At 42.4% G+C, this 14,632-nt stretch overlaps 1 protein-coding gene across 5 annotated transcripts in view; it reads right to left on the bottom strand.

Moving 5' to 3' along the window:
* Window positions 1–14,632, bottom strand: part of LOC111864247 (potassium voltage-gated channel protein Shaw) — a 250,551-nt gene that overhangs the window by 14,340 nt on the left and 221,579 nt on the right. For all 5 annotated transcript variants that reach the window (XM_023851339.2, XM_033751445.1, XM_033751447.1 and 2 more), the window contains exons 5-6: window positions 5,874–6,068; window positions 356–1,328 (exon numbers count right to left, since the gene is read on the bottom strand). In XM_023851339.2, coding sequence (XP_023707107.2) covers window positions 356–1,328; window positions 5,874–6,068 — 1,168 coding nt within the window. The remainder of the gene's footprint in view (window positions 1–355; window positions 1,329–5,873; window positions 6,069–14,632) is intronic.

The following is a 14,632-nucleotide window of genomic DNA, read 5'->3' as shown; positions in this document are numbered from 1 at the left end:
TATATATATATATATATATATATATATATATTAGACTACAAACTGACAAAAAGGCGAAACACAAGAAGAAATAATAACCGATGGAAGGGTCAGTTTAAATCCTGGAATCAGAACAGATATAGTGGCCTAATGCTTGAAGTTATCGATGATGTTGATTATGATATAATAAAGGAGGCCACAACTTCTATTTTCCATTCCAGTTCATTATTCATATATCGTCCTACCGTTCGTCACCGTAGTTTGTTTAACCTAGCTAAGTGAAGCAGCGTTATTAGATAATACAACAACCAACGAATCAGGATGACATCTGGCCCAAGCGGTCTCAGTTCCGTACTGCGAGTGTCTGCAGACTCACCCATCTTCTGTCCCATCATATCCTTTGGATGGTTTTGCTTGATGGCGTTCATCCTTCTGTTCTGCACACCGGGTGGGCCACAGCCTCCAGGCATCCCACCCCCTGGCCCCCCTGGTCCACATCCTGGAGGACCCCCCGCTCCCGGTGCCCCAGGGAGCCTTGGCCCTCTGGGCTGCTCTACCGGTAATACTCTCCGTCGCTTCTTGGGTAACTTTGCCCTCGCCTGTGTGTGGGAGTAGTACATCGCGAAGTTGGACACAATTACTGGCACGGGCAAAGCAATGGTCAGTACGCCGGCCAAGGCGCAGAGGGCGCCCACGAACATCCCCACGTATGTCTTGGGGGCCATGTCCCCGTATCCCACAGTGGTCATTGTAACCAATGCCCACCAAAGGCCTAGAGGGATGCTGTTGAAGTCGTTGTGGGGGTTGGCCTGGATACGTTCCGCGTAGTACACCAAACTAGCGAAGATGACAATACCCAGCACAAGGAAGAACACAAGCAGGGTGAGCTCTTTGGCGGAGGCGCGGAAAGTTTGAATGAGGATCTTGAGCCCCGACGAGTGACGCGTAAGTTTGAACAGCCTCATTATACGGATGATGGAGAAAAACTCTAGGATGTCGGCGTTCTCCAGATGGGAAGCGAACTTCTGAAGCACCAGGTCGATGTAGAAGCTTAGCGTCGCGACGTAGTCAATAATATTAACTGACGCCTTGATGAATTCCCACTTGTTTGGCGACGCGATGAACCGGATAAAGAACTCAAGCGTGAACCAGGCGTTGCAGACACACTCAATGTAGAAGAAAGCCTCGTGGGCGTTTGTCTGCGTCTTGTCCAGTGTCCACGCTGAAGTGTTGTATGAAGTGTTGACGGTGATGTTCCTGATGACGGGAACTCGCATGTCCGGGTGGGTCTTCAGGCAAAAGGACAGGATCGACACGCAGATGAAAAACACAGAGATGACTCCTATGATCTGAAACACAGTCACAGTGGTACATTTACCATATGGATATGTTACTGTCATACATTCTGCAGAACGTGACGTTGTNGAATATGAATATTTGATTCGTCTAAAACACCTTTGAGGGTACGTGACAGTCCAAACCTGTTACAGTTCTCCATGGACGATATGGTCTTTCTTACCTATGGGCGTTTTACTTTGAATCTACTCAGAAAAAACCTATATATATATGGCAGATATGAAGATGTTCCACGTTCATTTATATGTTCATTGAAAATAAAATTGTAAATTTCTAAGTCCTTTCCTTACGTGGTTCTGACTTCTGTTCAACTATTTCAGGGAACCCCAAGCACATAAAATTTGAAAATCTCTGGTCTAAATAATATATATAAAGAATATGGATTTTCATTTCATGCATACTGTTGTGTTATTATATACAGTTCTATACTAAATCCGTCACAAGTTCAAGGCTAAATTAGCTTTCCTACATGTTTCGGCTATTCATAGCCATCATGAGGCAAATACACGATCATCATGTTTACAAACTAGTGAACTCCAATTGCGTAGTGAGTCTGGATACTTGACAATTATCATATTATAAAACACATGGTATAAAAATCACAATGATATATAAACTTATTATAAAACAAAATTTTTGCGGTAAAATAAGGTTAAATCTATTCAAGTCGTTGCAATCTTGTATTTTCCCGTGGACGATGGTATACTCTAGACTTTTATATGATAAACTCTTTGGAAGCCCGTGAAGTATAGTTTTAACGTTAATTGTTTAGTCGGTGCCTCATCGTGCGATGTATTATGTCCGTTTTGTACGGAACACAGATTCCTTACTCGCGGATTTTTCTTCTTTTTTCTTTTACCCTGAAGAGGGAGGCGATACGTTCCTCCGAAACGTCTGTTAATACAATATCTACACGGCGCCACATCCCAGAAAACGGGTTTCTTCGTTTCCTGTATTCCTTATATGTGTTCTGTTTGTAGAGTATATTTACGTATTTCTCTATGCCCATTTCCCATTCATGTTCAGTGATTTTTACTTACAAATTCTGTCCTCCGCGTCTCTGCCTTTGAATAACGCAACATCATTTGTTTATCGTCCTCCTTGGCTCAATGCAGTAGACAGCGAACAGGAATTGGAAGCATTATTTGAAACTCACTGTACTTTATTCTTTATCGCCAAAATTAAGACTTTCTCCCCCCCCCCCAAAAAAACTTCTCAGAAACACTCGCCTGCTATTTTAATTGGGAAAAAAACGTGAACATATAGTTTGTGGAAAGGAAGTGCTCTCTTGCAGGGCATGCAGAATCAGCTGGCGAGCCGCATGCGACATTGGCGTTACCAATTGGACAGCCCTGTCTAACCTACCTAAACTTATCTCGCTAAGCAATATTAACTGGCTGGTCTGTAAAGTAGTGAGTGATTGTTTTATGAATTAAAAAAGGTAAAACTCTCCCTGTAACAGGCCATAGAGGCCTACAAACTTGTGAGACGTCGAGGCTCCCACAGTTTCTAGATAATCTGCTCACAGATGGCGGTCAGTTTGTCAGCCTTACGCGCCGGCCACCCTTTACTCCCAAGGAAGATTCCTGGTACTCATTTCTGTTAGAGACTGAGTTGATCCCAGGGTCATAGCGCTGCTGGAAGAATTAGGTGAACTGAAAAATCCAATGACCAAATCGGGAATCGAACCCACAACTCTCCGGCTTGTAGCATTGTGCTACAGACATTATTTAGACAAAGGTTTCCTTGGCTTACATTTCCCCACGGTTTTTAGATGGTTCTCCTTTTGCAAGTAGGTGTTGCGCTTTTCTTGTACAGCCCTCTGCCATAAAGCAACGAAATTATCTTTACACATTATTCAGTTCATCACTAATTCAGAGAACCAGAATTCAGAGATCCCTGAGACTTCAAAGTTTTAGAAATCAAAATTGCTGATTTTTTATTTGTTCATCGTCCGGCATTCTAGAGAGTAGAAAATATAATATTTCGGAAACTGGATCTGTTTCCGTCCTGAGGTGAAGGGGGGGAGGTCCAGTGATTCAGGTTTGCTCTTTCTATGGAACTCAACAGAGTATGTGTCTCCCACCCTCACCTGAGGACGAAAACAGATCCAGTTTCCAAAACGTTGTGTTATCTAGTTTTTAGAATACCGGATGATGGACAAAGTCGAAAAACCCAGTAATTCCGAGAGTTACATACCATCGTTAGAACCCTTTAGAATCTACTTATAAGTATTAAATAACATAAATATCCTCCAGACACGCTTAGCAATTAAAACCCTCGGTTTTGATGAATGCTGTGATTATTTTAATAAATATTAAGAGGAAACTCTTAATTGACTTTTCATTATTCAACACAAGCTTATGTCTTTTATTGAGGCTTGAACTTATGCAGAGTGGGTGGCTATTGTGTAAACTCTTACACCATTATTCAGTTTAATTATTAATTAATAATGGTTCTTCGATGTTTAATGAACTTTTGTGTTTATCAGAAAGACGTCTAGCAACAGAACTTTGATCTCTCTCTTATACAGAAATCCGGTATAAACTTTGTGACATCATTGTGTGATGCACTCAGAAAACTGAAATATTGGACTCCTGTGAAAATTTGATTTTTATGTTACCTATGATGATTCCTATCTTTAAGGATGTGACGTCATGTAAGAGTAGCTTGGATAGCGGCAGTGTCTATCTTCAGGGCAACTCTAGGAGTACTTTAATAAATAATTAGAAACTTTTCGGAACAATATACTCTCTCTTTCTTCAGGGTAGAGATACATTGAGGACTCAGGAAGTTTGTCTAAGACTTCGGTACTTATCTACCAGTCTACATATATAATTATCTTGAAGATGGAGTCAGCATGTTCCTCAAAATCTATGGTAATTATTTATCACTCTACTTATGGCCACATCCGTGAAGACAATAATCTTAATTATCACATATCACCGGGGTACGCGTTCGCGTAGTTGGTTGAAGCACTACGCTACAAGCAGGAAGGTCGCGGGTTCATTGGATGTTTCAGTTGGCCTAATTCTTCTAGCCGCACTATGGCCCTGGGGTCGACACAGCCTCTAACAGAAATGAGTACCAGGAATCTTCTTGGGGTGTAAAGGGAAGCAGGCGCTTAAGGCTGACATCACCGCTATCTGTGATCCGACTGTGTAGGAAAGGTGGGAGCCTCGACGTTTCACAACCCTATAGGCGTCCAGGGCCTGTTACAGGAGTAGCTTTATGACACCACACCCATCTTCAAGGTCGAGGAGTAAGCTAAGGAAGCTACCGGCGAACTATTTGCTTGGAGCACTCTTTGAACTTGAAGAAGGAGGTAGTAAGTTCCTACGAAACTTCGGTAAACTTCTACCATGTCACTGTGCGTCGGATTACTGGACTGCAGTTTTTGCTGAAATGTTTGTAAAAACTTCGACATCCGATGTATTCCCGGAAATCAAAATCTTGCATTAAACGCCGCTGCGACAACCGAGATAGATGAATTCGATTACCAGTTCAGACTGAAACGGCCCGTTTCTCAAACTAACTTAAAGAAAAGGATCGAAATTTGGGTGCGTGCATCATATTCTGTCTGAAACCAGACGATCATGACATTGTCACCGAGCAGGTTGGTCTGCAAGTGACATGCTAGGCTTGAATTCGTGAGATCCTAAGTTCAAATCTCGGCATGGATACAGGTTATTCTGACCGGCCTTTTCGTGATTTCTCCACTGTCTCCCCAGACTAAAGCAGGGTAGTATTACAATAGGCCACGACCACGTATTTCCAAATCCTTTCTAATTTATCAGTCATACTACCTTAGCTCAGTCGATATAGTGACTGGCTACTGGCTGTTGTCCAGACCGGCTCTGGGGTCCACCCAACCACCTATCCAATTGGTACCGAGGGCTCTTTCCCAGGGGGTAAAGCGGCCGGGTCGTGAAGCTGACCACTCACCTCGAACTAGTGCCGAGGTCAACTAAATGTGGATTTGTACATCGGCTCCCCAATACACCTTCATGGCGTAGTACTTAATTAGTTGAGCACGTAGTAAACTTCGCCGACAAGCGACGGTCACTCGGTCGGTATAGTTCGCTTGCTGACTAAAATCACGGAGTTAGGGACAGCATTACCTTTACCTTACTTTTACTTACCATTCGATACACGATAACATTAAGTAGATACTGCAGGACCCGCCATACTTCAGGCTGTTTGTCTCTGGCTTCTCACCGCGACGGCCCAGGTTTAAGGCCGGGTCAGGACATGTGAGATTTTTGATGAAAAAAAAGGCACTGGGACAGGTTTTCTCCGATTACTTCGGTTTCCCCTGCCAATCTTCATTCCACCAATTGCTCCACAATCACCCTCACCTATCATCTGGGGCTGGTACAATAGGCCAGAAGTGGCCGCAGTACCAAGTGGGCTCAGTCTCACCCCACTAAGAATGGTAATGAAAAAAAATAGATCCTGAGGGGTCATTGAAGTTCCTAGGTAAGCAAAGGGACCTCAAAATAATCCATATAAAATAGTGACACTCTCATCAAACTCACCTTGGCAGCATTCGAGGAGTATGGTTCGTCAAAGAGGGACCACATCTTGGGTTTAATGTGCTGCCACCAGGAGACGGTGCCCGAGAAGTAATCCTCCTCAAACCCGAACTTGCGCGCCAGCTCTTCGTCACTTGGTTTCTCTGTGTCTAGATCCAGTCTGTCCAGAACTGCCAGCGTCTCCTGCGTGTCTCGGTGCTGCAACACGTGAAACTTCGCTGTAGTGCCGCGAGTCGTCTTTACAGTTGTTATGGGTATGAGGTGTACCTTAAACTGTTTCATATTCTTATACTCTCTTAACATCTGGTACAAGTGACCGTGAGACTATTATAAATCCGTTGCCAGGATACGACTAGTGAAGACTGAGAACTGTAGTGCGTGTGCAACGGTGAACAGGAAAGTGTGTAGATCAGCAATAGCGCTGTATTGCCTGTAGTCCCTAGTTGCGTGAATAAGGTGTCAGTAATCCAATCCAGAGTCCGTCTTAGAAGACACGCAAGAACCCCTACACTTGACATAAGCCATTGCTTAGGGAAATAAGTAAGGCCGCGCTCAAGCGGTTAGTCGCTGGCTTCCCATCGCGGCGGCCCGGGTTCAATCCCGGGTCTGGTCAAGTGGGATTTGTGGTGAACAAAGTGATGCTGGGGCGGGTTTTCTTCGAGTACTTCGGTTTCCCCTGCCAATCTTCGTTCCATCAAATTCTCCATCATCATAATCACCCGGGGCAGGCTACAATAGGCCAATCAGCGGACGCCGTGCCGAGTGGACCCAGTCGGACTCCACCCCCCACTAAGAGAATTAAGAATATTAGGGAAATTAAGTAACGCTCCAATCAACGAATGAATTAGTTCTCGTCCTCATTATCACACTGTCTCTGAGCATGCAGCTATTCAGGATTTGAGTTTCTCACAGAGTCCCCTACGAAGAGTATTATTTCTTGGAATGAGACGCCGTGTAATTTGGTTTCAGATGTAATCTTCACCATGTAAATAAGCATCTATCCGATTATTTATGACTTATTCTCCAATCCTGAAGATATACGCTACATATACCTCCGAAACCAGACTAGACGGTGTCACTTTCCAAAATATAGTATTCTTGAACGTTTATTTGAAATGATAAAAAGTGCTTGCATTCTATTGTGTTATTATGTACATTAGCTGCGTGTTCCTGTAACACTTTACTCGCATGCGGGAAGTACTCGGTTCGAATCTGTGTCAAGGCACAATTTATCGTGACTGATGTTTTTCGTGGCATTCCTCTTTCCTTCCTTCTAAATTCCAGGAGAGTACTTAGGTTAGCCCATTGTTGCTTCCTTTCAAATCTTTTGAAATTCATTATCCGTACCATCGCTATCCGAGCTGTTGAAGTCGTTGTAAAATAACCCGTAAATGCTCAGTTTAAAGCTAAAGTTAGGTAACTACTGAACATGGGTACGTAAAGTTTCGCTCTGTGACCAAGGAAGGCGTCCACAGGAGAAGGCCCAGAAGCTTATAAGCTTAGATTTGGTTTGTGTATAATCAGAGAATGTTGAATGTTGTTCGCCTTGGGCATGCGGCAACTTCTCTAACACGGTAGTGGGGCGGGTAGTCTGCAGGCGTACTTGAGAAATTCCGGTAACTCTTAAAGACTACGGTTGTTTCTAAAACTTATGAGGAGGTCCTCATACACAACACATCTTTCCATTCTTTTGCAAATTCTTGAGTTCTTTTCTCAGAACATGAATGATAGGGGAAGTGTCTGATTTGGGCGGATAAGATATGNCCTTACCTGAAGAAGGAAACAGATCCAGTTTCCGAAAGCCGTGTTTTTATTTATCATAAAAACCAGGACGATGGATAAAGTCCAAAAACCCAATATATCAGTGTGTTATACACCATTGTCAAAATCACTGCTCACTCTATTGTTAATACGAGCCAAGTTTTAGCTTCATTGAATCAGCTACTTGTGGTTCGCGAACCACCAGGAAGATTACGTCCTGTTGTGACTCCGGATTAGTAACTCTCCACCTGACAAAGAGCCGTAAGTAAGGATACCGAAGCAATGTTGGTAACATTTACATATAATTAATTTATAATCCTTGAAGTGGTGCGTTGTTTTGTCGTTTCCATGGAAACCAACTACAAAATTAATCTAAGTTAATTATGGATATAATCAGAAGACGACAGCCCTAAACAATAGAGTTTCAGTCGGTATTATAGGGTCACAGATCGATATTACAATCTCGACCTTTCACAAAATAACATCCTTAAGGAATTTATTATTGTCGTTATTATTATGCTTTGGGGCACGCGGTAGTGTAGTTGGTTGAGGCACTATGCTAGAAGCCGGAAGGTCACTGGTTAAATTCCCGATAAGGTCACTGGTTAAATTCCCGATAAGGTCACTGGATCTTTCAATTGACCTAATAATTACAGCCGCACTATGGCCGTGGGGTCGACTCAGCCTCTAACAGAAATGAGTATCAGGGATGTTCCTGGTGGTGAAGGGCTGCCGGCTGACAGCCTCACCGCCATCTATGAGCCGATTGTCTAGAAAATGTGAAGAGCCTCGAACTCTCACGCCCCTACGAACCTTCACGTCTGTTGAAGGATCAGTTTTAACTTTTTTATGTGTTTAGGTTACTGGTTTGTTGTTTGGGAAATATTTACTTACTTACTTACTCATGGAGCTGAGCCCTTCTGGAGGAGCCGCCAATTCTGCAGCTACTCAAGAATTTCACAGCATTTTATGGAACCCGAAAGTTCATTACCTTGTTCACAAGAACCCTCCACTGGTCCCTATCCTGAGCCAGATCTATCCAATCCATACCATCCCATCCTATCTCTCTAAGACCCATTTTAATATTGTCCACTCACCTACGCCTTGGTCTGTTTGGGAAATATTTAATGCCTAAAATGATTACTGTTCTGCGCATCTGCTCTGTATATTAGAAAACTGTTAAGGGGAAGTATTTGTATGTATATTCATAATACACTCGTAGTGTCTCTACAGTAGAATAGTAATGTCACTGTGTGAAATTGTGGCTAGTTATAGGTAGTACTAATTCTGCCTGTAGCTGGATCTACCAACGATAGTCTCTTCCGTCGTCTCTGATTTCATTAAAAATATCTATTTAGAAGAACCTGTTGAAACTTATTGCGTGCTTAAAACATTTGCGACACTGAACATATGGCTAGGTTCTGAGAATGTCAAACAATACCTCTGATAAGCAAATAAACATGTAATTCAAGAACATAGTAAACAAATAAGTAAAGGTGAAGTATAAGTGTGCCGGTCACGGTAGCCGAGCGGTCTAAGGCATGTACTGTCTTCGCTCGCTTGGAAACCGAGATCGTGGGTTCGAATCCCACTCAGGGTATGGATGTTTAGTTTTTGTGTGTGCGTTTTTCTGTGTTTGTGTACAGGTAGAGGCCTTGCGACGAGCTGATCACCCGCCCAAGGAGTCCTACCGAACGTGTAAGATCTAGAAAAACCGAAGTGAACGGAGAAGTTCATGGAGGTAGGCCTAGGCCCACTGGGGCTGTAGTGCCAAGGAAAAAAAAGTATAAGTGTACCTTTGCTTAATTAATTAAGCACCACACCATGAAATTTGTGGGGGAGTGGATATATAGCTCCACGCTTTATTAACCTCAGCAATGGTTGGAGTTGAATGGTCAATTTCACGTTCCGGCCATTTATTACCGGGGAAGGGGCCCATGGTACCCATTTAATCGGAAGCTGAGAGGGCCTCAGAAGCGATCTGGACTCTGTGGAGAACAATCTCTTGCCGGGAATCGAACTCAAATTTCTCGGCTACATAGCCCGTTGCCAGTCGTTATACTGAGCTACCCTTCGTCTTAAATAAATAAACGATTATTTAATAGAAAGCAAATAATTAATTTGATTTAAAGTCATGTATTGGACCAAGATTTGCGTGAACAAATGCTGTAGCGAGCTGTGGTGTTTCGACTTGTATCTGAGCTCTGACACAAAATAAAGTAAATCATTTAAGGTCAGTGCGGATATTAATGCAGTTGACTCTTTGTCACTGTCATGTAGTAATTACAATTACCGCCAGATGTGGCGCGCGCTTCTCTCATATTCTAGGCACGTCTTAAACTCCCCCCCCCCATACAGCAAGTGCTATACAACATTCAGACAATGTTAAATATTCCTAATTTAACTAGTAATATATGTTTTTTCTTTGTTTTATTTAAGCATTACAATTTATTTAAAAATTTAGACACTTTTTTAATTTTATATACTATTGGTTGGTGCATTTGAAAGGAAGGAACTGTTTGAGAGATCAGCCTGTAAATGGGAGAATAATGTAATGTTAAAGAGACGGCGCTAAACTAACAACAAAACGCTAATGATAATACGATAATACATAATATTAACAATAATATCATCGACATTAGTAGTCTACTGTTAACAACAAACAGTCATTGCTAAGCAATGGTCTGTAAACGGCACCAATGGAATACGACATGCCACCGCTAAACAACACTTGCACTACAACAGACGAACGGTGTTTTCTGTGCGGTCCGTGACGAGATGTTATAAGCATGACAGTGAGGAGAGCATTTAGTGAGTCAGTCAGTGAAGAGTTGGTTGGTCAGTTAATGAACTGCCGCGTCTCAGTTGTTGTGAGCTGTTGATGTTATAAGCTGGTAGCTGAGGCCCTGGGGTCGTTCGGGAACCCAGAGGAAGGGGAACGTCCAATGTTGGGAGCCGCTACGAATCAACGGCTAGTGAAGACATGACTGTGGACATTAGTATGTGTATGTGTGTGCGTGTGTGTAACAGTGAATTGTAAAATGTAGTCACGCGCTATTTCAAAAGAGTGAAATAAGTGCCATTATAATTCCGAAACCCCTCTGTAGTCACTCATACACGTGAGAGTAATGTGTTTGCCAACTGTCCTTTCCCAACTCCTCCTTCCTCCACATATTTCGAGCCAGTTAGCCCCAAACTAAATTCTGGACGTGTTCGGTACCATCTCTATTTTTGGCATACTTACCTTAATTTAAAAAACAAATAAAAATAGGCTTATGAGATCACATTGCTGTCTATGTGTTCATGTGCGTATCTCCATACCAGCCTTTGAATGCCTGAATCAATCTGTATGAAACTTGGTGCGTATATCATGGCACCTGAGCGCATCTCAACGGCGTATTTCATAAATCCCCCCAAACAGTCTCTGTGTCTATATATGTATCCCATATCGCTGCTATGGAACTGCTAGGTAGACACATTCCCGCGGCATAGGATATACATAACCATAGAATTATTAGATACATCGTTTTCTATGCGGTCCGTGTCTTATAAAAAGAAAGTAAGGTATTAATTGTTCTTAGAACTTTTTGTTTATGGTTATTTAATGATGCTTTCAGTAGGTAGAGTGCGTATCCTGGAGACGATGAATGATAGAGATAAATAAATACGTAGAATTTTCACAATTACTCTTTGGATTCAGGGAAATATAAATATAAATAAAACATAATTTTGCGTTGCATAATACACCACTGTAATCAGTATCACATTTAAAAACTTATCAGAAGGCAGTCGAATTATAAAGTAGAGCTTTTTTTAACTTATTTCATGCCACGTCATGTGTCGGATTTTATATACCGTCTTCATGCTGCTCCTTCAATGAATACGTCAGCAAAGACTTGCTCAAGGTGTGATATCAGCACATTCATTGTGCTAGGTTCTTAGTAGCTTTTAAATCTTGTGTGTAAATATTGTGAAATAGCTTCAAGCAAGTTTTTACTAATGTACTTATTGAACGGATATCCCTGAAGACATTTAAATGTGGAAACAAACCGAAGGGCCAAGTTAAATAAATTGGCCGCGCCATAGCTGAAGGGGTTAGTCGCTGGCTTCCCACCGCGGCGACCCGATTTCGATCCCGGGTCTGATAAAGTGGGATTTATGGTGGACAAAGTGGCGCTGGGGCAGGTTTTCTCCTAGTACTTCGGTTTCCCCCGCCAATCTTCATTCCACCAATTGCTCCACAATCACCCTCACCTATCATCTGGGGCTGGTACAATAGGCCAGAAGTGGCCGCAGTACATGGGACTTAGTCCCACCCCAATAGCAATAAAAGAATAATAATGTGTGTTCTAATTTTATTCTACTCTGATAAATCTTTAAACATAAAGAGAAGAAATTAACTTTGTAATCACCCTATAGTTGCAGAGAGGAAAATGTATATGTATGTTCATTTATTGGGACTGGCGTCTTAATATACTTCACGACCACATTGTTCCTTTGTTTATCAGAAGAACTTGTGTACTGAAACTTGTATCTTAGAAATGAAAGGTTAATGACGAAAACTTTGGAAATAACACAGCTGGAGGCGTAATATAGGTATCTATGTGGAGAGGGAGCGGGCAGAAATTCGGCCTTTAGGTTAGTGTTTGTGATATGAAATAGCTGGATCACTGCAACCACTAGCCCCTAAAACAAGGAGGAAGTTAACAAACTCAGTTACGGCACCACGCAAATTGATAATTGTTTCCATCAACACGACTCCCTCCCCCTTTCAGTCTCTTCATAACACTGAGATTGATGACACGAAACAGCGAGCACTGCATCAAGGTTAAAGTCGCTCAAATCTGCTATATGGCAGAATGTTACTGCTCGAGGTAGGGTCGCCGTTGCTACCGCAATAGAACAGAAATCGCATGCAGGATACGGAATTACAGCCTTTGCAGAGTGTTAAAGAGATGGTTTGTAGAACCTCTGAATGTCATTCAGAGGTCACTTTCAGGACTACTGAATGATGTCCTTTGCAGAGTGTTAAAGAAATGGTTTGTAGAACCTCTGAATGTCATTCAGAGGTCACTTTCAGGACTACTGAATGATGTCCTTTGCAGAGTGTTAAAGAAATGGTTTGTAGAACCTCTGAATGTCATTCAGAGGTCACTTTCAGGACTACTGAATGATGTCCTTTGCAGAGTGTTAAAGAGATGGTTTGTAGAACCGCTGAGTGTCGTATTGAGGTCACTTTCAGGACTACTGAATGATGTAATTTGCCGAGTGTTAAGGAGATGATTTGTTGAACCGTTGAATGTCATTCAGAGGTCACTTTTGGGACCACTGAATAATATACTTTGCAGAGTGTAAAAGAGAGTGTTTGTAGAACCGCTGAGTGTCATATGGAGGTCACTTTCAGGACTACTGAATGATATAAGTTGCCGAGTGTTAAGGAGATGATTTGTTGAACCGCTGAGTGTCAGGCAGAAGTCACTTTCAGGACTACTGAATGATGTCCTTTGCAGAGTGTTCAAGAGATGGTTTGTAGAACCGCTGAGTATCACACAGAAGTCACTTTCAGGACCACGGAATGATATGTATCCTTTGCAGAGTAGTGCAGGCATCGTTTTCAGGACCATAGAGGAGAAAATAGAAATTTAAACTTTGGATACTGAACAGGAAGATAAAAGGGAAAAAATAAGCAAAAAGGAGGAATAAAAAAAAGAAGAAAGGTAAAGCGAGGAAGAAACAGTGAAATTAAAAGGGGTGCAATAGTTGTGGGAGTGTAATTCGGTTGAGTCCCTTGACACTGCGGCCTCAAGTCGGCCTATTTTACCAGGCCCTGATGACAGAATTAAGTTTGCAGGGCGAAACCGAAGTACTCGACCGAAACTCTACCCTGTTGTCACCGCTACGGATAATGTTTAATACCTTTGGACTGAACGCGATCCTACGCAGTAAGGAATTAAATGACGTAAGGACAGAAGATAGAAATGTCGATGCATAAAAGTAGGGAAGAAACTAGAAGAAACAAGAAGTTCTGGGAAGAAATTATCTCCTACTTTTCTTTGACACTACACAGGCCGTATAGAAAACGATAATTTCAACCATTCTCCGTTACCGCAAGCAGGTCTTTATTGAGCCGTTGCCTAGCAACGATAGGGAAACATATTCAGACACACAGACTGATGAGAGATATTTATGAATTACGCTCAGGTGCCATGATATACATACCAAGTTTCATAAATATTGGTTCAGGCATTCAAAAGTTAATGAGCAGGGGATTCACAGACACAGAGACAGCAGATACGCCTGCTTTAGGAAAGTAGGCTAAAAATTAAACGTGATGGAAGCCTGAAAGAAACGAAAGTGTTGGAGTACCTGCTCTCTGTGCACTGATTACGAAACTGCAGAATTCCCGGAGCCATGCTTAATGACAGACTAGACTGCAACATACTGTAACGAGCAGTGAGCGACTGCCCAGCCATAACTAATTCAGTGTATTGTTTTTTTTTTTTTCACTGTCACACACAGTGGATCAAAGAAGCGGTGACTTGCAGAGGCGGGATTCACACAAACATATTTCTTGAAGAGCATTCATGCATCTCGACGCCATTGCGCTGGTCGGCTTGCTGACAAACATCTGTTTCTCTAGAAGGACTCAATTATAAATCCGATTTCTCCACTCTGACGTAATGCAGAGACTGCGTCATAAACACGTTCTAGCGCCAGTGCTGCCACTCATCTCGTGGGTTGCAGGATCGTGACCCAAGTGTGCCGACCTTCCTGTGTAGACTCCGGCTTTACGAGAAACGGTGTGGAGCGGATTCCCTTTCGGCATGCTTTCTTTATTTTGAGAAGATAAGAAAGAGGCTTACGACATCATCTTACTGTTTGTCTATCTATGTATCCCTCTGTGTCTCCACGTCTGCCTATGTATCCTTTAATGTTTGTTTCGAAGCGTGGTAAACACGTTAATGACATCCGAGCTATCGCTAGGCAACCGCCCATAACGA

The sequence above is a fragment of the Cryptotermes secundus genome, unplaced genomic scaffold (assembly GCF_002891405.2).
Source record: "Cryptotermes secundus unplaced genomic scaffold, Csec_1.0 scaffold29, whole genome shotgun sequence".
Taxonomy (NCBI): Eukaryota; Metazoa; Arthropoda; class Insecta; order Blattodea; family Kalotermitidae; genus Cryptotermes; species Cryptotermes secundus.
The sequence above is the reverse complement of the archived record's forward strand: the minus strand, read 5'-3'. Positions and strand labels throughout refer to the sequence as shown.